This window comes from Protopterus annectens, chromosome 1.part0, assembly GCF_019279795.1.
Source record: "Protopterus annectens isolate FY-2018-M chromosome 1.part0, PAN1.0, whole genome shotgun sequence".
NCBI classification, from domain to species: Eukaryota; Metazoa; Chordata; order Ceratodontiformes; family Protopteridae; genus Protopterus; species Protopterus annectens.
Window position 1 is genome coordinate 124,693,381 of NC_056725.1, and position 20,594 is coordinate 124,713,974.

A 20,594-nucleotide genomic window follows, 5' to 3' on the forward strand; every position below is an offset into this window, starting at 1 on the left:
AAAGGTAAAAGCAAAGTTGTCTGTGTATATCTAAATTTGGAAAGGAAAACTGGTAAATTGATCACTTGATTAATGTTTGTTTCAGAGACAACTTTTGGTGGAATGGAAGGATTGGTGCATAAGGTAACTCTATCTTTGTGAAAAATCAAATACGTTGATTTTGAAGACAGTGCTTGGAATTCAGATACCCACCTTGCTGAAGTTATGGCCACCAGAAAGACCATCTTCCAAGACAGAAACTTAAGGTCTACTTTAGCTGAAGGTTCAAAAGGTGAATGCACCAATGTCTGTAATACCAATATCTGGTCCCAAGGTGGAGTGGGATTCCTAATTGGGTATCTAGGTAAAAAGGTACCTCTAAGAAAGACCATATTCACTAAACAATAAAATAAAAAATAAAAATAAATAAAAACACAGAGAAAGCGAAAAACACCAACTGCAGAAGTATAAAATCCAAAATTGTTTAATGCTCCAGCACCTCGGCTAGCAAGCCTTTCACAGAGTTCAACTGTATTAAACAATTTTGGATTTTATGCTTCTGCAGTTGGTGTTTTTCACTTTCTCTGCGTTTTTTTTTTACCTCTAAGAAAGACCTTGCATAACTCAGATGAAACTAAAGGAGAAGCATTTTTGCCAATGTGGTAGCTGGAGATGGCTGCTAATTGAATTTTGATGGTGGAGAAACTTGTCCCACTTTGAAAAAAGGAGGCAAGGAAATCTAAACCAGCAGGAAGTGTAGCACTGAAAGGATGCAACTCTCTTTGATGAGCCCAAAAGGAAAGCCTCTTCCATTTACTCTCAAAAACCTTCCTAGTTAAAGGTTTGTGAGACAAAAATAGAATTTGGCGAACTGGGGAGGAAAGCCTACAATATCTAGCTATCACTGGAATTGGAGAAATCATGTGGTCAGCTTGATGCCTGCAATCGCTGGATGAATCATCCCTGACAACTGAGACAGGAGGTCTGGATTGGGATCCAGTGTCCAAGGAAAACATACTATATGAGATCGTAGGAAGGGGGAATGCACTTGCTGAAGCCAAATGGGGGCAATGAGGATTACTCTGCTCTTCAAATGGAGTGTGTTCTGAAGGAATTTGGAAATTAGAAATGGGGGATAAGCATAAAGAAGACCAGAGAGACTAGAACATCTCTTGTGACTGTCTTGAGGGGGAATTAGGGTAAATAACCTGCTGCATTTGTTGTTGAGGGGAGAAGCAAATGACTGCTGCATGGTCGACCCCATTTATAGCAGATTGCATTTGTCACTGAATGATTCACAGACCACTCTTGAGGCATCAGGGTGGTCCTACTGAGCTTGTCCGCTAAGATGTTGGACTTCCCCAGTATCTGCATCTCTACAAGAAAGTGGTTGGAGGAGATCACCAAACTCTCACTGCTTCTCAGAAAAGGAGGTAAGATAATGGTTCCTCCTGTTTGTTGATGTACCAGATGTACCAGACTACTGACAAGTTGTCCATATGAATAGCAATAGTTTCTGTTGGAAGAGAGCTCTGAAGGTCACTGCTGTCATCTCCAGGATATTTATATGCAAACTGGTCTCTTCTGGGGACCATGTGAATTGAACGGTCCATCCCAAGTCATGCCCTCCCATTCCAACTGGGAGGCATCTATGGTCAATGTGGCATTTTGGGGAGGATGAATAAATGGATGCCCTTGACAAATTTCTTCAGAGTGTATCCACCACAGCAGGGATTTTCTGCAAACCTAAGATAATTTTATCGGATGTTGTAAGGGATGTTGATGGAAGGACCGATACACTGCTAGAGTCCATTTAGAAATCTCATATGAAAAACAACCAAAACATGCCACTTGTATACCACTTGGACTTCAAAATGTAATAATTTATTAAAATAAAAAACACAGAATTAAGTGCTTTCATCTTGTTTAATGTTAGGACTTCTTCAGAACTCACTGTCCCAAACTGAACACACTCTTTTTATATAAAACAAACCAACATTCAATTAATCCAATTAGCGACATCAATTCTCATATGAAGACAAGTGGTGGGTATTAAAGTTATTAGTTATTGCAGCAGCCATCAATCCTAGAGCTTTGAGTACCATTTTTGCTATGGGAGAAGGATGAGAAAGAACCTGTCTGATGTGCAATTTCAAAGTACGAATTCTGTTTTGAGGCAGAAGAGATAGACAACTGAATGTATCTAGACAAGCTCCTATAAACTCCAAGACTTGAACTGGCTGAAGCTGTGACTTAGCCAGACTGATTGCAATTGCCAGAAAATGAGATAATTGGAGTAAGTAATCCCTGGCTCTTTCCAGAAGATGCTTGGTCAGTGAAGTATGAAGCCAGTCATCTAAGTAAGGAAATACTCTGAATCACAGCAGTCTTAGAGGAGCTGCTACCACTGCCATACATTTGGTGAACAACCTAGAGGCTGTAGTGAGACGGAAGGGCAGGGCTCTGAAGTGGTAATGACTGGCTCCCAGCCTGAAATGGAGGTACCTTCGAGAGCATCTGTTCATTTTGATGTGATAGTACATGTCCTGAAGATCAATAGAGCATATCCAGTCATCTTTCTGTAGGAAAGGTAGAATGGACTAAACCTTGATCATCCATAATTTGGAATTCTTTACAAACTGGTTCAGATAACTGAGATCCAAAATGGGTTTCAGGTTCCTTGTTTTCTTTGGTACTAAAAAGAACCGTAAGTAAATTCCAGCAGCTTTTGAACACCTAGAATTGCTAACTTCCACTGACTGGGTAGAACATTGGAGAGACATTTTCTTTTCCTTTGGGGAACTTGTAAAAAGGGAATGAAATATCTTCTGAATATGATCCTTTGCACACACAAATCTTTTCTGATGGCTATCCAGGCTTTTAGGTGCAAGGACAAGCACCCCTATGACTGCCTCCAGAGAAGAACAGTCAGGCAACCTTTTAGGAGCACTGAAAGGATTTGCCCAAGAAGGAATCTTGAGACCCTTGATTCTGCACAACCCCCAGCCATGTGGTTGTCATCATCTGTTGTAGCTATTTCCCCCTTTGCCTCTGAGGGAAAGGTCTTTGTGTTACCCTAGGAAAGGTCCTTAAGATTTCCAGAAGCACATCTTTTTATCACCACGTTGATTCCTAGTAAAGGGTCTCTGCAGCATAGAAAAGTGGATTCCTATGGCAAACAAGTTTTTTTTTATCTTAATCACTGTGGGAAAGTGTATGGTAGGCCAAAACAAAGAAGATCCTTAAAAAGTAGTGTTGAATAATAATGCCTTGAAGGGTTCCACAAAATTGCACAACTGCATCCAGGCATGTCTCCTAATGGCTATGTCTGAACCAACTGCCCATGATGAATCTTCAGCTGCATGTGAGATTTGCCTTTTGAATGCATTTGTAATGGTTTGCAGGGTGGCCAGTTGTGAGGAAAAAGACATTTGTTTTTCTGTGGACATGGACCCAGAGGTAGAGTTATAGAGTTCCTTAATTAAGTCCCTCTGTAACCTAGTGAAATGTGGCAGGTAATTCAGTGACCATAAGGTAAAGGTCACTCAAGCATACACTTGCTTACCAAACCTGCCCAATGCCCTAGACTCCCTATTAAGGGGATAGGCAGTGGACCTCTTCTCAGCCAGCTCCTTTTTGGTGGCTACTGCAACAACCATGGCATGGATTTCCTTCATCCAGCACTGTCTGTCAGAGGGCATGCTCAAAATTCCACAGAGTCCAGTTCCTTCCATGCCGTGTGGGAGACAAGGTCCTTAAGCTCATCAGCTGGGGGGGGGGGGTAACCCAAGACATAGATGGTCCAGACTTGAAGCCTTTCAAGAACACTGATTCTTCCTGGGAAGGGGTTTGGGAAGACAAACCATGTTTCTGGTGAAGGATCTCCAAGATGTCTCCAAATGAGACATCCTCAGGTGGAGATCTAGGGGAGCCTTCCACTTCATTGAAATTGGTGCCTTCTGTGAGGGATTCCTCCGGGGAATCCAAGTGCCTCCTTTTGCACAACCTCTTCCTAGGAATCTCTTCAGTAGGGTGTTCTGGTGCAGTGCTGGAAAAAAGTAGGGAGTTTCGTAGTGGGAACTGCTTGGAAGCTCATATGGGCTGGCTGTCACTGAGGTGTAGGATGAGTAGACTCAGACACGAGATCGAAAGAGTGAAAAGGGATTGGATCCAAAAGCACAAGAGTTGGAACTGTTCTGGGATGAGAGAAAACCCTCTCTACCACCCTGAAGGTGAAAAAACCAGGAAAAGCCCAGGACAATCCATCCAGGGCCTAGACCCTTGGCACAGATGATCCAAGGCCCTCCCAGGCTCTCCGCTCCGAGGGAGGAGTCGATGTTGAGCTGTCCAATTCCAAAGCCCCAAGGGGAAGCAACAGCTCCAAAAACTCCTGAGTTGAAGTCAACCCCTCATAACTGACACCAATGTATAGGCTTTGAGAACCATTGTGCTCCAGGGGGGCAGAAGCTGATCAGATCAGGGAAATCACTGGAGTGGAAGATAAGGTATCTTTGGATCTTACAGTTTGACTCTCAAAGATCTCATCTCCAAAGGCTCTGAAACAGTAGGTCAGACTGGAGAAGGTGAAATAAGAAAATGGAATGAAGGTTTAAGGCTCACAGATCTGATGCGAGATGAAACTGGCAATATACCCATCTGCATCCATGTTCTGAGGAAATTTTTCATAATCATATCCACCTGTACCTTAGAATGACATCAGGAGAATCTAACAGAGGAAGAAGTGGAAGGTGGTCTCGAAGACTTTCTGAAGGTCTCCTGAAGGAAGGGAGACCTCAGTCTCAGAGATACCAGCTCCAGGGAAAACCTTGGAATATGGAACTGAGGAGACATGCAATAGCAGACATCAGATCCAAAAACCTTGAATCTGAACTCTTGGAAATCTTCTGAGGAGGCTCAGAAGGAAGCACTGACTTTGGAGACCATGCAGGGGAGCATTTTTGGTGCTCCCTGGGCTCTTTGAACTTATGAGAGGGAGTCTGAGCCCCTGATGTGGAAGTACTAGATGAGGGAGCAGAAGCTGGAAGGCCTTTTAGTACTAGCATATTCCTCCTATCAGTTATGGCCCTGGTATTAAAAGCAGCATAGATATAGCAGATGTCCAAGTGTGCTGGACCTAGACAATATACACACTCCCTTTGGGCATCAGAGTTGCAGATCTTATGCCCACAGGAAGTGCACTTTTTAAAGCCAGTAAGCTTTTTAGCCATACTGTAAGAGAACAACACATGGCAGAAAGCCTGACAAATAAAGAATAAAAGTTACTTTTTTTTTACAGTTTTAACTACAAGGAAAGATTTATACCAGCAATGGTATGATTAAAAAAAAATCTCAAAGCGAGGTAAAGGAAGGAAGAAAGGTTATCAACAATGGTAACGAAGATTACTAAGAAGAATTCTTAAATTTGGTAGCTAGACTAGTTTAGATAGAGAGTAAGGGAGATACTAGTAAATATCTGAAAGGAAAGAAGATTTAAAGACAAAACAATATAAATTGTTAAACTCATTAAACAAGAGGTTCTCTGGTTCGATCCTTGGCTGGGGTGCCTTCTGTGCAGAGTCTGCATGTCCTCCCTGTGGTCGCGTGGGTTTCCTCCGGGTACTTTGGTTTCCTCCCACATCCCAAAGATATGCTGTAGGTGGACTGGACACTCTAAATTGGCCCTAGGTGTGAGTGTGTGCATGTGTGTGCCTTCTGTGGAAGGTTGGGGCACCGGGCTGGCAACTCAACACCATAAAACTCCACTGCCAATCATGAGCGGACAGGTGATCAGCTGTGGTGACTCCTAACCAGGAAAAGCTGAAAGAAGAAGACTAAACACAATGAGCTCGAGAGACTGCAATCCCAACCAAACCATATAGCGGCAAATGAGATCTGGAGGTAGCACAGTGGTCATGGGTGCTATGAGTAAGGGAGGAGCTCAGGAATCAGATGCTAGAATCTGAATCAGATGCTAGAATCTAGAGAAAGTGGCTAAGTCAGATCAGAGGATCAGATCCAAATCCAATCATTGAGGACTGAATGAAAATGACATCTGATATTGAAGGTATGTTATTCTAGTACAAAACGGGAATTGCGATATAAAGTGAGGGAAAAACAGGCTTATGGTATATTTAGAGAGAAAGTCAGGGAAGTGAATTTGATAGAAGTAAGGAAGTAAGTGAAGAAAGGAGAGTAAGGAGGGATAAGGAATGAAAAGGTACTTGTTCACATTAAGGGATATAGTTCACCCTATTTTTGAGCAAGAACAATGCCAGATTTTAGCTAGGAAGTCTTTCAGAGTGATAGAGGTAGAACATACTCCAGATGTCATAGCTAGTGAGTAGGATAAAGTAAATGTGGAGCTTAAAAATAGAGTAGACATAAATAAAAAACATATATGATTAAGAAGTAGCAAGAATTATTTAAAGGGGCTGACAAGGATTAAATAGTATAGAATAAGGGGGATCTCACAGGACAAGAGGAGGTACAATTGCAGAGTGCTGAAAAGAAAATAAGGTAGTGTCTGGATAATATGTATAAATTTATAAATATTGCTGTTAAGCAGCTGTTTTTGATAATAACTCCAAAGCACAAAAACTTTTGGCACAATGACTTAGGGAACAGAAAGTAGAAAGGGTTGCTGCCAAACTTAGGAAACCTATAACAAGAAAAATAACCAGAAAACCTGCAGAGGTGTTAGAGGTATTTCAGAAATTTTATGAAACGTTCTCTAAAGCAGAGAAGTGTGGAAATTAAGAAAAAGCAGAAATGGAAATATTGACGGAAGATTAAATACACCAAGATTAGAGGTTGAGGAGGCTCAAAAATTAACTTTTAAGACAGGAAGAGATGAGAACAAATGGTGATGAATAACTAGTCTATATGAAAGTCTTCAGGAATAGATCGTATTATGGTGGAAGTTTGGAAGCTAGTAGGGAAGAAAGCGATAAAAATCTGTACAGTTTTAACAGTATTTTAAAAGGAAGAGAGGTACCAACATGCTGGAAAAAACTGTGGTGGTTACAGTACCTAAAGACAGTCAAAATCTATCAGATACAACTTCATATAGGGCCATTTCAATTTTTAATAATGATTATAAAGTATTTATGTCTATAATGGTTAAAGGAATGGCAAAGATGATGCCAAAATGACAGATATGGATCACTGTGTTTTTTTGAGGGTAGGCAAGTATTTAACAACATTAATAGGACAATGATGATCCAAATGGAAGCAGAATGTAAGAAAATACTGCTGATGTTGGTGGGTCTTGATGCAGATAAAGCATTTGACAGGGTAAGATGGGAATTTATGAGTAGGGCACTGGAAGCATTTGTATTTCACGACACAATAATATGATTAATTAGAAGGATATATATAAGAGATAAGAGGCACAAATCAAAGTGGGAGGGTTCCTCTCTGATATGTTGTATCTGAACAGGGGAACTACATAGGAGTATCATTGTTCCTCTTTGTTATTTGAGTTATATTTAAAATGACTGGCAAAGAAAATAAGGGACTTGGAATTCAAGAATATAACTGGTATGATGTTCAAGAAAAGGTGGCTTTATTTGCAGATGATAATATTTGGTACCTGATGGAACCAGAAAAGGACATCTTAGTTTGTGGAACTTTCTCAGAAAGTTCGTAATTTTTCTCAGGATATAAAATGGATGAAGATAAAAGCAAACGCTATGTCTATAAACTATGTACCCACACATGAATTGGTTCAGCAATACCCATATTTATGGGGACATGATAAAATAAAGTATTTAGGAGTATGGATTTAAAATATTTTGTTACAGCACCTAAGGATATGTGGGAGGAGACTAAAAAGATAATACAAAAAAATGAGAAACTGGAAGCTCCTGCAAATGGATATGGATAGCAAGATAAAAGCAGTAAAAATGTTTTTACTCCTTTCAGGTTAATAAACAGATCAGGCATATTTTATCAACCAGATAAGAAGTGATGGACAGTAATTAATAAAGAATTAAAGGGTTTTATGTGGGTGGGGAAGAGGGCAACAGTGAAGTGGGATCATTTGAACTTCCCAACAGAACAAGGACATCTGTATTACCTGATCTGAAGTGATATTTTATTGCTCCATAGTTAAACCTCTTAAACATAACCTATAATTCAAAATGGAAAAGGATGATGATGAATCAGAGGTGTAATTCAAGAAATAAGGAAAAAGTGGAATATATGGGTGCAGATCCTTAAGGAGAATAACAACAGTTATGCAGAATATTACATTCATAAAGTAGCAGAAACTATACTAAGAACTAAGCCAACAAAGGAATGGAGAAAGGAGATTCTGTCGATAGGAATGACTGCGATTAGAGATACAAAGAATAGGCAAGGGGGGGTGGAATTTACTGCAGGAAGCTGGCAAAGAAACCAAGGCATTGGGAACAAACAATTAGAGATGGAAAGGAATAGAATGGGAATATGCTAAGAAGATATCTGGACTGCAGCCTAGTGATTGCTTTTCCTATCAGGGACTGATATCAGAATACAGACAAAGAAAAAGGGATAGGGTATTTCGGAATGAATGAAAGACCTACACTGGTTGAGTTTTTAACTGAATCTAGAAGAGAAGCTGCTGTTAAGGAAGGGGTAATTAGTAGTGAATATAAAATATAGCACAATAAGTACAGGAATCAATCAGAGGAGTTCAGAAAAGATTGAAATGACAGATTTGATAAGCAATTCACAAAAAGCAATAGGAGGACATATTTATAGTTCCCAAATATGCAACAAAATGTAGAAGATTTAGGATTTTTCCCTGGAAGTTTTTACATACTTTTATACACCAAGCAGACTTCAAAAACATTTTTCCTCAGATAGTTGGCAAATATTGGAAGAGAAATGAGGACAAAACAGGTATCTGGGAGCATACGCTCTTGGAGTGTAATTAGTTGGCAGACTTTAAAAATTCCCTACAAAGTACTCAATCAGGAATACTGGCCACGAAATGAGTGTAACTAAGGAAATGTTTTTTTTTCAGCTGGGATATAGGACCTGAACTGCCTAGACATACTAAGGTTTTGTTAAGTTTAATTCCGGTGGCTGCCAAAAAAAAAATACCAGAAAATGGAAATCATAGTCTACACCAACTATACTTGAAGTAATGAATATTGTAACAAAAAAATGGAAGTGGGATCTTTAGAAAAGGGTTGGAGTAAATTACATAGGAAAAAAGGAAATCATGTGAAAAATGCAGGCAGCAAAATGCTTTGGAGAAGGAATAAGGTTCAAGAGAAATCAAGAATTGAAAAATGTATGCAATGTTGCTTTGATTAATCTGGTATAGAACAATATATGTGATGTATAATGGCTGTAAATGTGAAAATGTTAATATGGTTTGATTACTTTTATATAAATGATGCAGAGCTGGTTATTAAACCAGCAGACAAGGGAGGAGCAGTAATATTGATGGATTGACATTTTTATATTTCTTCGATTTTAGATATGTTATCTGATGATTGCACCTATGAGCAGATAAGGAGCATTTGTATAGAGGTTATGACACATAGGATCCACTCTGTGGTAGATGACTATTTTTGAAGTGGCCTGTTAACACTTGAGTTAATGAATTATTTTAAGGTCTTCTGTCCTTTGGTTCCAGTCTTTCAAGAGCTTTCCAAGGTACACAAAGATCTGGTTACACTCTCTTTCAGACCTACAGTGTCTGGAAAGGGCTGATTAACCAAGCCCTTTTCCATTTATATTGAGAAGAATTTGAGGGCAGTTCTAGACAAAACAACCTCTGTCCTGAAGGATACAAAGCACTTTTTGGGAGACTTGAATGAGTTTATGTGTAGGGAGGGACAGAGTTTTAATGTTTTATTGGTGACCTTGGACGTGGTTTCTCTCTTTACTGCTATCCCCAACTTGCAGGGGATAGAGTTAGTCAGTGATTATCTTTTAGAATATGGGAGTTATGATGTTTGCATGGTGGACTTGCTTAGTCTATTTTTACAGACTGTCCTAGAGGGAAACCTGTACTTACAGCGGGATGGCATAGCTATGGCCAATAGCTAAGCCAATATGGTTCTTGCTCAATGGGAAAATAAGTCTGTGTTAACTAATAATGACTTTGTACGCTGTCTGCATTTCTATTGTAGATTTGTGGATGACATTTTTTGTTATGGACGGGCTCTGAGGTAGAATTACAATGTTTTATATACTTTTTATATTCAATTATGACTTTTCGGAGGTTTACTTCACATTATTCCCATAGTACAATTGAACCTTTGGATGTTTGTGTCTATAGCGAGCCTGCGTTTGGTTTTGGGACTAGTCTGTATAGGAAATACTGCAGACTAATGGTTTGTTACAACATGACAGCATGCATCCGACCTCTGTTTAAAGGGAACATTCTCAGATGGCAGGGCAAGCTAGCTGCTACTGAAAAAATCTGTCTGGAAAATAGGACAAGGAATTTAGATAAACTCAGAGGTAATGATTTATAGTCTGATCAACATAATGTAATTCTAGCTTATGACAACCGTCTAACACAAACTTTACCTTTAATAAAATGCCACTGCTGGATTAAGAAGAAGTCTACTATGTCCCATTTTCCTCCAGAATAGCTTTATGCCTATCTATTGCTAAAACTAAAATCCATGTTTTGTTCTCAATAACTTTTTCAGGGGAAAATAATCCTTGTATTCACCATTCTCTCGCTGATTAAATGCTTCCACTCATTATATTTTTGCATCCTTTCAATAGAAATACATGGGTCTAAAAATTCCAGTTGGATCTAAGAAACACTGATATACCTTGGTAAAGTATTTTGTCACCAGCAACTGGTCATTTAGTAATTAATTATAACATTAATTTGGAGAGAATACTAGAAAAATGAAGACTATAATTAAAAAGTTTCCACAATGGTTATAAAATACACATTTTTAAAGGGACTGCCTAATAAGTAAAGCAAACATATTTTTTGATCTTCTGTTAATTTTATACTGTGCCATAAAATGGTGCTCACCTCAATGAAGATTACATGTATCTAACCCAAGTTTGTAACAATTAAAATAAAATTGACAATGTTTATACATGTCTCTTCAAATATTGGCCCTTTCTTGCCCTACCTGAACCTGGGCAGTCAGATTCTGGGCAATCTTCATCTCCAGTTCTGCAGGTCTTCGCTTCAGAATCTGTAGTTTCTGATCTGCATCTTGGAAGTAGACTGAGAGCTCAGCTCTTTGATGTTTCAGCTCCTCCCAGCCTTTTGCAAGCTTCTGAAACTGTAATATCCTCTGCTCAGTCTACAAAGGAGCAAACAAAATTGTTTAATTTATAGCATTATCAGGGCTCACCATCATGTAACAGAATATTTATTTAATGTGTCTAATTTAGAAATCACTACAAAAAAAAAGGCAAACCAATTAACATGAAAAAAAAATGATATAATTTCCAGAATTTGCTCTTTTCTCCATTAGTGATGAATTTATGGTCAACCATTGTGAACACAAACCTTAGATCCCACAACAATGGAACTGCACACTGATTAGTAGAAACGCTGAATATCACAGGAAACAAAATCTACGTTCCTGCAGAGGGCTTCCTTAGCACCCATTAACTCTACTGTCACACAACCACAGAGAGGGCAAATCAGGAGATTCCCTCACACAGTTACCTAAACACAGCAACTACATGGTCACACAACTGCATTGACAAAAAAATCTAATCCCATTTTCCTACTTGCATCAGTATCCCCTTCCTGAAATCTAAACAGTCAAACTGAATTTGAGGTTCCAAATGAAAAAAAAAAAAAAACAGGTATAAATATCTGCCAGCTCCAAACCCAATCCTTAGAATTTCACAGGACAAAAAAAATGCACCACAAATAATTACAGTAGTTTGTCACACTCAATGCCTAACCTTTTTTCACTACTCTATATGTCTCATAAAGTGCAGATTAGCATTTTCACTTGACTGGTAAATATTTTCCTTCTGTTTATACAAAGGAGCATTTAATAAAATTGTTTTTCCCATGCTGATGCCACTAAAAGTCACAAATGATCTTTAACCTCACTGACATCTACTCAGAAAAAAACATGCAATGTGTCCATAGACTTTGATGCAATCTGCACAGGTTCAGAAATAGTTTCATAGTATAGTACTAGGCTATCTGCCCTGGGGCATTTGTAAGCCTAGCCATAGTGATGTGGCTTTTGCCACCCCATGAAATGGTACAAAAAATGTACAGAATAAATTTAGAATACTGTGCCTCTGTCTAGTAGTGACACAATGAAGGTCCCCTTATATAATAGAATTAGTTTACTGTGCACCTGTCTAGCAGTGACACAGATGTGACCCCTGGAGTAAACTTACGATCTCCCATCCACTCATCAAGATTTCTCTTGAAAAGAGTCAGTGAGGGGCTCTGCCTAATACGAACTGGGATCCTGTTCCAAAGCATGGGAAGCCTCTGGGTTATGAATCTATCCCTCCAGCATGTCCTATTCATACTTGTGCCGAGGTTTAAGTCTTTAGCTCTCGTGGTCCTGATGGATTTGGATTTTTTGAGGTGGAGCATGTCCATCAGATCCTGACTGGACATGGCCTTGTCGTCAGGCAGAGATCACCTCTGAGCAGGCGGTATGCTACTGAATAGAGCTGAAGTTTCTTTAGTCTGGCAGAATAAGACATATGTTGGAGACCCTTGATCCTCTTGGTGAGGTACTTTTGTGGTCTCTCCAGCTGTTGCAAATGCCGGGTGAGGTACATACCAAATGGGGCATTGTACTCAATCATGGGTCTGATGAGGGAGGAATATAGGGGTACAATGACATCCTTGGATCTGGATGTGAATCCCTTCATGATGAGGTGTGCAAGGTAGAATGTTTTTCTAACCACTTTGGCAACGTGGGTGTCAAATGATAGGTCGCTGTCGACTTGGGTCCCTAGGTCTCTGATTACTTTTTCTGTACTCAGTGGGTTGCTGTCTATGTGATAATTTGTGGGTACTTTGTTTTTCCCAAAGGGGATGACTATACATTTTTTGGCATTTAGTTTAAGGCCGTGACTCCGGCACCAGTTGTCCGTTTCTGTGAGGCCTTTTTGTAGGATGTGTGTGTCTGCTGGTCCCCTATGTCTCTGTTTATGAGTTCCATAATGATTCTTTCCATAGCTTTGCAGATCAGGCTGGTTAAGCTTATGGGGCGGTAGTTTCCAGGGTCTGTAGAGGCACCCCCCTTGTGGAGTGGGACCACTGTTGCTGTACGCCAGTGTTCAGGTACATATCCCGAAGTAAGGCTAAGGTTAAATAGCATTTTTATGTGTGGGTTTAGCTCCTCTTGGAGTTCACGTAACACGCAACCCGGGATACCGTCAGGTCCCATTGATGCTGTGTTTTTTGCTTTGTTTAGAGTGGTTCTCACTTGGACATCTGAGATGACAGGGAGATTACATTCAGCTGGTATAAGTATTTCTTCTTTTGGGGGTGAAGGAGGGGAGAAATTTGCACTGAATCTGTCAGCCAGAATGTTGGCAATATCTGTGGGTTCAGTGTATTTTATGTTGTTGTGAACCAACTCTGAGCATATCTGAGGGTTTCCACCCAGGTTTCTAACATAGCTGAAGAAGGCTTTGTGGTTATCTTTAGTGTCCTTAGCGATTTTTCTCTCAAAGTTGGCCTTGGATGTTTTTATGAGAGAACGTAGTTTTCTGCTAATGTTGATCAGAGATGTCTTCCCTTCATGGGATTTTGCTCTGACGTGCAGTAGCTTCCTTCTTTTGTTATACAATTTGTTTATGGCTGAGGTCCACCAGACAGGACGCTTGCCTTTGGTGGAGAGGGACTTGGATTTGTTTGGGATTGCATGATCCATGCATTCTTGGAGATGTCCATAAAAAGTATTTGTGAAGGATTCGGCATTGTGGGATGTGGTATCCACTGGCACAGTGGGCTTAAAGGATACCATCTCAGTCTTAAGAAGAGTGAAGTCTGCTTTTGAGAAGTTTTTCACTGTGGTCTTTTGTGCTGGGGGTGGAGGTGGGATATGTATATCCAGGGTGATTAGTTTGTGGTCAGATCTCACTAGTGAGGGGTATACTTCCGGTGTGGAGCATTTTGTCCCCATGTTTGTGATGATCAGGTCTAGTATATTATCTCCCCTAGTGGGAGAGGTGACTAGTTGTTCCAGTGCATTTGAATTTATGAATTCCAGGAACCTTTGGGCTAGGGTATTAGGGCTAGAATAATGCACCCATTAAACTCTATGGAAATCCCCTCCCCAATAAAACACTAAATTTATTTGGGCCATGGTGAGAATGAAAAATGAACAAAACCTTTTTATTAAAAAAGTGCCAAATAAATAGGAAAGGACTAGTGCCATGATGCACTGTTAGAGTCTAACAATACAGTAATACAATACAAAAATCTCACATGAAATAGCAGTTGCTCATACTAAGCATGCTTTGGAGTGTGTGTGGTGCAATGTTTATTTACTCTAAAACGGTGTGTACAAACAAGAACCATGTTCTCTTCCTTACAAGGAGCACTACTCAGATGTGACAAGGACATTAAAATCAGCTTGGCAGTGATGTCACCAGTACAGTACCAAAATTTCAGCTGGTTCTAAGTATATTCATTGCAGACTTGTTTACTTTTATTTGTTGTACAACTAATGCTTTGACTATTGTTTATTTGTTATTCAATTTCTGTTTTTTGTGAAGTGCTTTGGATAAAAGCACATAACAGACTTGTAGCTGAACTATTACACTTTAGTTTCTAATATTATCATTCTGATTTCAAGCAATGACTAAATAAAAATGTGAAATTCACCATTCCTCTAAGTAATGTCATCTATAGTTCACACACTCTGGATTGCCAGTTGGCTCACAGATAACACAATTAATCAAAACAGGGGACGTTATCTCCACAAAGAGACCAGACACCATTTCACTTCCTTAATTATCTGATATTTTTTTAGTCAGGTCATTTTCCCTCTTCAAAAATCATCCTTCAATTTTCACTTCAGAACCTCATATGTTTTACTAATAGAACTCTCTAAAGTATTTGCAGCCATACATCTAGATACATAATACACTCTGCCTATCATAAATATTCATACTCTTCTTCAAATTGGAAAAAGGACAAATTTAACTCCTGTTACTCATTTTTGTCTTATTTACCTGACATTTTACCAAATTTAACATCTGACACAGTTCAGCTTCTTTTTTTAGAATCATTCATATACATCAACATTATCTGCAAATACTGAAACTGTAACTTCCTTATTGTTTATTCTGTAGCTCTTCTATCCAGATCTGCTCATCATGGCGGCTTCAAATATAAAGAAACCATGCGCATGACAGTGGGCATCTGTACCTGTAGACAATTTAAAAGTGCGAGACATATCTACCAGCATGGATTTTAACTCTAGTGTTTGAAGACATATAAATACACATGCGCGCCCGCGCGCGCTCGCACACACACACACACACATATATATATATATATATATATATATATATATATATATACATATATGTATATATATATATATATATATATATATATATATGTGTGTAGGTCTACTGAATTTAATCAAAAGACACAAATGCCAAAATTCGAACATTCAAAATATTGACCACGAAACAACAGCAACAGAAAGGTTAACATGCTATTATGAATGCACCAAGCAATAACCTCACAGCATGCAAAACTAAAACTCAAAAGAAAATAGCAAAAAACATTCTTTTGCAGGGGCACGTCCCCCTACATCCCACCCCCTGTTAATTATATATACTAGCTCTAAGATCGTACAATCCCCAGGGAAAGAGAATATTCCTCTACCCAAGAATTGCCTTGCTTTTCTGTATGTCAGTCATCTGTTTCTGTCAACCAAGTGATGTTAACCATACAGATGTCGTGGGCACATTCGGTGTATCATAATATTCCCATATCTATCTATGTATGTATATCTATATCTATCTATGTTTATGTATATATATGTATATATATATATATATATATATATATATATATATCTATATATATATATATATATATATATATAAAAAGATATATATATATATATATATATATATACATATATATATATATATATATATATATATATATATATATATATATATATATATATATGGGTCTACCTGACAACGTCGACAAGCCACAACATCGACAACCAGTTTACCGACGCCAGAAGATCGACAATTGAGAAGACCGACGGATGAAAACACCGACGCTGAGAACACCGACATGGGAAAAGGCTGTGTAAGTATGCGGTAGTGACGGACGTTAGGGTGCAAGTAAGGTAAGTGTGCGATATTGATGGTCTGTAGGGATAGGGGTGGGTTAAGTGAGTTAGGGTTAGGGCGCGGGTTAGGTAAGTGTCGGTAGTGATAGTCTTTGGGTTAGGGGTTAAGTGAGTTAGGGTTAGGGCGGGTTAGGTAAGTGTGCGGTAGTGATAGTCTTTGGGTTAGGGCGGGTTAAGTGAGTTTGGGTTAGGGCGGGTTAGGTAAGTGTCGGTAGTGATAGTCTTTGGGTTAGGGCGGTTAAGTGAGTTAGGGTTAGGCGGTTAGGTAAGTGTGTGATAGTGACGGACCTTAGGGTTAGGGTTTGGGTTAAGGTTGTAGATAGTTGTGTATGTGAGGTTTAGTGTGGGTTTGTAAGGATTTTGGTGTTGTTGTGTTGTGTGTGTGCTTTTTGGACAGGGGATTTGTTTTGATGTGCTGTCGGTAAAATGGTTGTCGATGTTGTGGCTTTTCGATCTTGTGGACTGTCGGTTATGTGGTGTCGGTAAACTGGTTGTCGATGTTGTGGCTTGTCGACGTTGTCAGGTAGACCCATATATATATATATATATACATATATCGAAGCTTCAAATCAAAACTTCGAAAGTCATATGGTTGGGACCATATGATCGAAGTTTTGAAACTGTGAACATTTTGAATGGAGATCATGGTACAGTGCAGAATAGGAAATGTACCCTTTTCCCCAATAAAGTGTGATCTCAGAGTAGGTATATTTAATTAGCAGGGGTGTGGGGGGGGTGCAAATGTTAAACATAGATTGTTTTTGTTTTTTATTATTATTATTATTATTATTTTTATTATTATTATTAGTATTATTTTTTTTTATGTTTGAAGTTCAGAAAAAAATCATATGGTCTTGGCTATATCAGTTTTGAAGTATATTTATGGGTCCTATTTATTTTATTGACAGTACGGTTCATCAAACCGTACTTTGTCGAAATTACTTTAGCGAAAGTGCATTTTGTCAAACATGCACTTTCGCTAAAGTAAACAAATAAAAAGGAAAACATGCAGTTTGTATGTTGCCTTAGTTGTACATCAACGTGTACTGTTGATGTACAATTAAGGAAAGTTTTGTTGAGGTTGTAGTATAGTGGGGGTAAGGGAATATTCCCTTTTCGCCACTGTAGTACACTCTCGGAGTGAGAATATTAAAGTAGGGGGTGTGTGGGGTGCAGCCCCCCCACATGGGGGGTGCAGGGAGGCTTGCCCCCCCTGCATAACACTGTTTAGTGTGTTATTTTACTTTTTTAGTTTGTTTTTGTTTTTTTATTCCGTGAAAGTGCATTTTTGATGTAATGCACTTTCACAGAAGTAAGCTTGAGGAAGTACAGTTCGATGAACCGTACTTTCGATTTAAAAATGTAGATCCATATATATATATATATATATATATAGAGAGAGAGAGAGAGAGATAGTTACATGGAATGATTGTGTATATGTGTATATATATATATATATATATATATATATATATATATATATATATAGATATATATATAGGGAGAGAGAGAGAAAGAGAGAGAGAGATATGTGTACATATGCATGCAGCTACTTAAAATTTTACAAGTTTTGTAAGTGAAGATACAGACATGTAAATACCATGGAAACTATACAGCATTCCTGAAGTCTTCTGTTTTATTGTACTTCTATGTACAATTTTCCTGTGCATTACTCTGTCCCCGTTAAGCGTCATTCTGCTATAGTTTTACAATTGAGATTTTTCATCTAATCACATAACAATTACCCCACCCCATTCAGTTTTAGCTAGGCACGGTGGTGGCTTAGCTTGATCAACAGACAGCAGACTAGAAAATGGCAAATCTAACACTGGGACAGCAGGAATGAATGAGCTAATTGTCAATGCCAAACTTGTTTTACAGAAAAGGGATGACATTACTGAAGCCACAATGAAATAAGGCATCAAAACACTAGAATCAGGCACAGAACCCCACTCCATCACTAGAAGCTATACATCACTGTCTTTAAGGGTTAGATAAGTACTAAATATATACTTTTTTCTTCCCCATCCAAAGACAGAAGCAATCTTATCCTCATTCAAAGCCATCTCTCAGCTCTTACAGTCCTTCTGTCTCTGAAGTCAGTTTCTGAAGCAAAGATGATTGTTTTTCTGATGGAAAACTAACAGCGATTGTCAGTCAAAAGGTTAGTTTTTGTAAAACATTTGCTGTGAACAAACAAACAAACACAAAAAAATGCATATTGATTAAATATGAAACTATTACCAGGTGTTTTATTTCCTGGACATCTCTTGCTGTATTCTGAACTGCACTATCTGATAAGTCACACATAGAGCAGAGAAGATCCAGGTAGGTGTTAGCCTGTTCTTGCAGGGCTCTGTAATGCTTAACCTAAAAAAAGAAATTGAATAATATTCATTATTTGTATCATGAATATATTCAGCTGCACAAAGACCATTATTATAGAATTAAATATATGTCTCAGTGGCAATACAAGTAGTGGTAAAGTGCATGGCACCATAATACTGAGAAATAAGACAGATACATACCACCAGAGTTCATAGACTTATCGATGCTGTATTGTTAGAGGAATATTACAAGCTAAAGTTATAAACAAAGCAACTGTCATTTCAGTATATAATTTAATGTGCATCTGTGTTTAATGCATATGTATAAGTCAATCAGAAATTAGGAGAAATATTTCTTATTAAGGAACGCTGATACAGATGCAGTGTAGAATAGCCAATAAAATTACCAGGAGTAGTGAAAGTGCAATAACCTGTTTAGCTCAGAAAGTTGCAAAACATTTTAGACAATTTGCTGGAAACCAAAGGAACCCAGTTACATCAGTTTTTGCAAACACACACACACATACAAGGCATTCATGCACAGAGCTTTGGAAAATTTTCTGGAACCCAGTCACACAGAAATACACAACAGGAAGGCAAACCTTTGAAATGCTGGGACTCGCTTTAGTGAGTCCTGTATTGCTGAGACTGAATGCCTGAAAAAAAGAAAGTTACATATTAAGTCTGAAATGGCTTTTTCACAGAACATTCCTTTTTCGCTGATGTATGGTGATCTTGGAGTTAGTATACGTAGGTTCAGGGGGTGCAGAGGGCTTGCTTCCATGAAGAAAACACATTTAAAGGAGAAGAGTGATGTTCAGTAATCTCTCTTCTCCTGCCGTCTCTGTGTTTAAGAAAAGGAAGAAAGAATTGTGAAGAGGTCAGTTTATTAAGAAACATGTCAAAGACAACATATCAATTAGGTCAACGGATGATGTAATAAGAGGAAGGAAGATATGAGGAGGAGGAGACACCAGAGAGGAAACCAGTAGTTTGGTTTTGGAAATAAGTACAACAGTATTTGCAAGGGTTGGACAGGGGATTGGGGAAGGAGTTGTGTGCAGGTAGTAAGTGTTTAGGAAGTGACAGATGCACTAGAGATGTGAGGAAGTAAACTGGGTAATGTCTGTATAAAGAGTGTGAAAGATTAACAAAACATCTGCTTCAGGTTTGCAAGAAAGTGCTTATAAGGAAGATATAAACTCAAGAACTAAAGGACCACCAGAAAGATTCCACTCGCCACTACAATCCACCACACCAAAGGTCAAGATCCAAAAACACAGTTTTATTGAAGGTTAAGTGCTTTCTTCCCCTAAGAGGGACTTCATCAGAACAAATTCAACAAACAAACCCAGCCCTTTTTATATGAATCTCATAATGAATCAATTAAACAATTAAGCCCCATTTGATTATGAACATCTTAAAACCCATTATAAAAATAATTATGAATTGCAAAAGATTTTTTATAAAAATAAATCACTTTTAAAAAATACAGTAACAGAATACAATAAAAAATCCAATGAAAAAAAATCATTAAAAAAAAAACTGCAATAGGATATTTTTACATTTCCTAACCTAGGATGTGTTTTAATTTTAACAGACAGGCAATATATATACTTTCATTAATTCCTGGTGCTGTGTGGCATTTAACCTTAACTGCCACTTAAGCTCACAAATGTCTAACAGCACGTCCAAGACCCTACCCTGAAAATCTTTAAACAACTGCTGCAAAACCATGAATTTAAAAACATGATCCCTATACTCATGGAGTGGCGACCCCTAACTGGGAAAAGCCGAAAAGACAAAGACAAAGATCCCTATACTCATGGACATTTCTGAATAGTGCATTGGTCATTTTACTTATATTTTACTTATATTTCTTATATCCAGCAAGTACTCACTGATCCTTTCTTTACGATGCCTATAAGTTTTTCCCCACATAATATATGGGACAGTTTAAGCACTTAGCGAGATAGACAACATTCTTACT

At 38.4% G+C, this 20,594-nt stretch overlaps 1 protein-coding gene across 1 annotated transcript in view; it reads right to left on the reverse strand.

Annotated features, from left to right (window-relative positions):
• SYNE1 (spectrin repeat containing nuclear envelope protein 1) overlaps positions 1 to 20,594 on the reverse strand; it is a 2,173,401-nt gene that overhangs the window by 1,717,807 nt on the left and 435,000 nt on the right. The window contains exons 26-27 of the mRNA XM_044089035.1: positions 18,522 to 18,647; positions 11,079 to 11,255 (exon numbers count right to left, since the gene is read on the reverse strand). Of these exons, the coding sequence (XP_043944970.1) occupies positions 11,079 to 11,255; positions 18,522 to 18,647 (303 nt within the window). The remainder of the gene's footprint in view (positions 1 to 11,078; positions 11,256 to 18,521; positions 18,648 to 20,594) is intronic.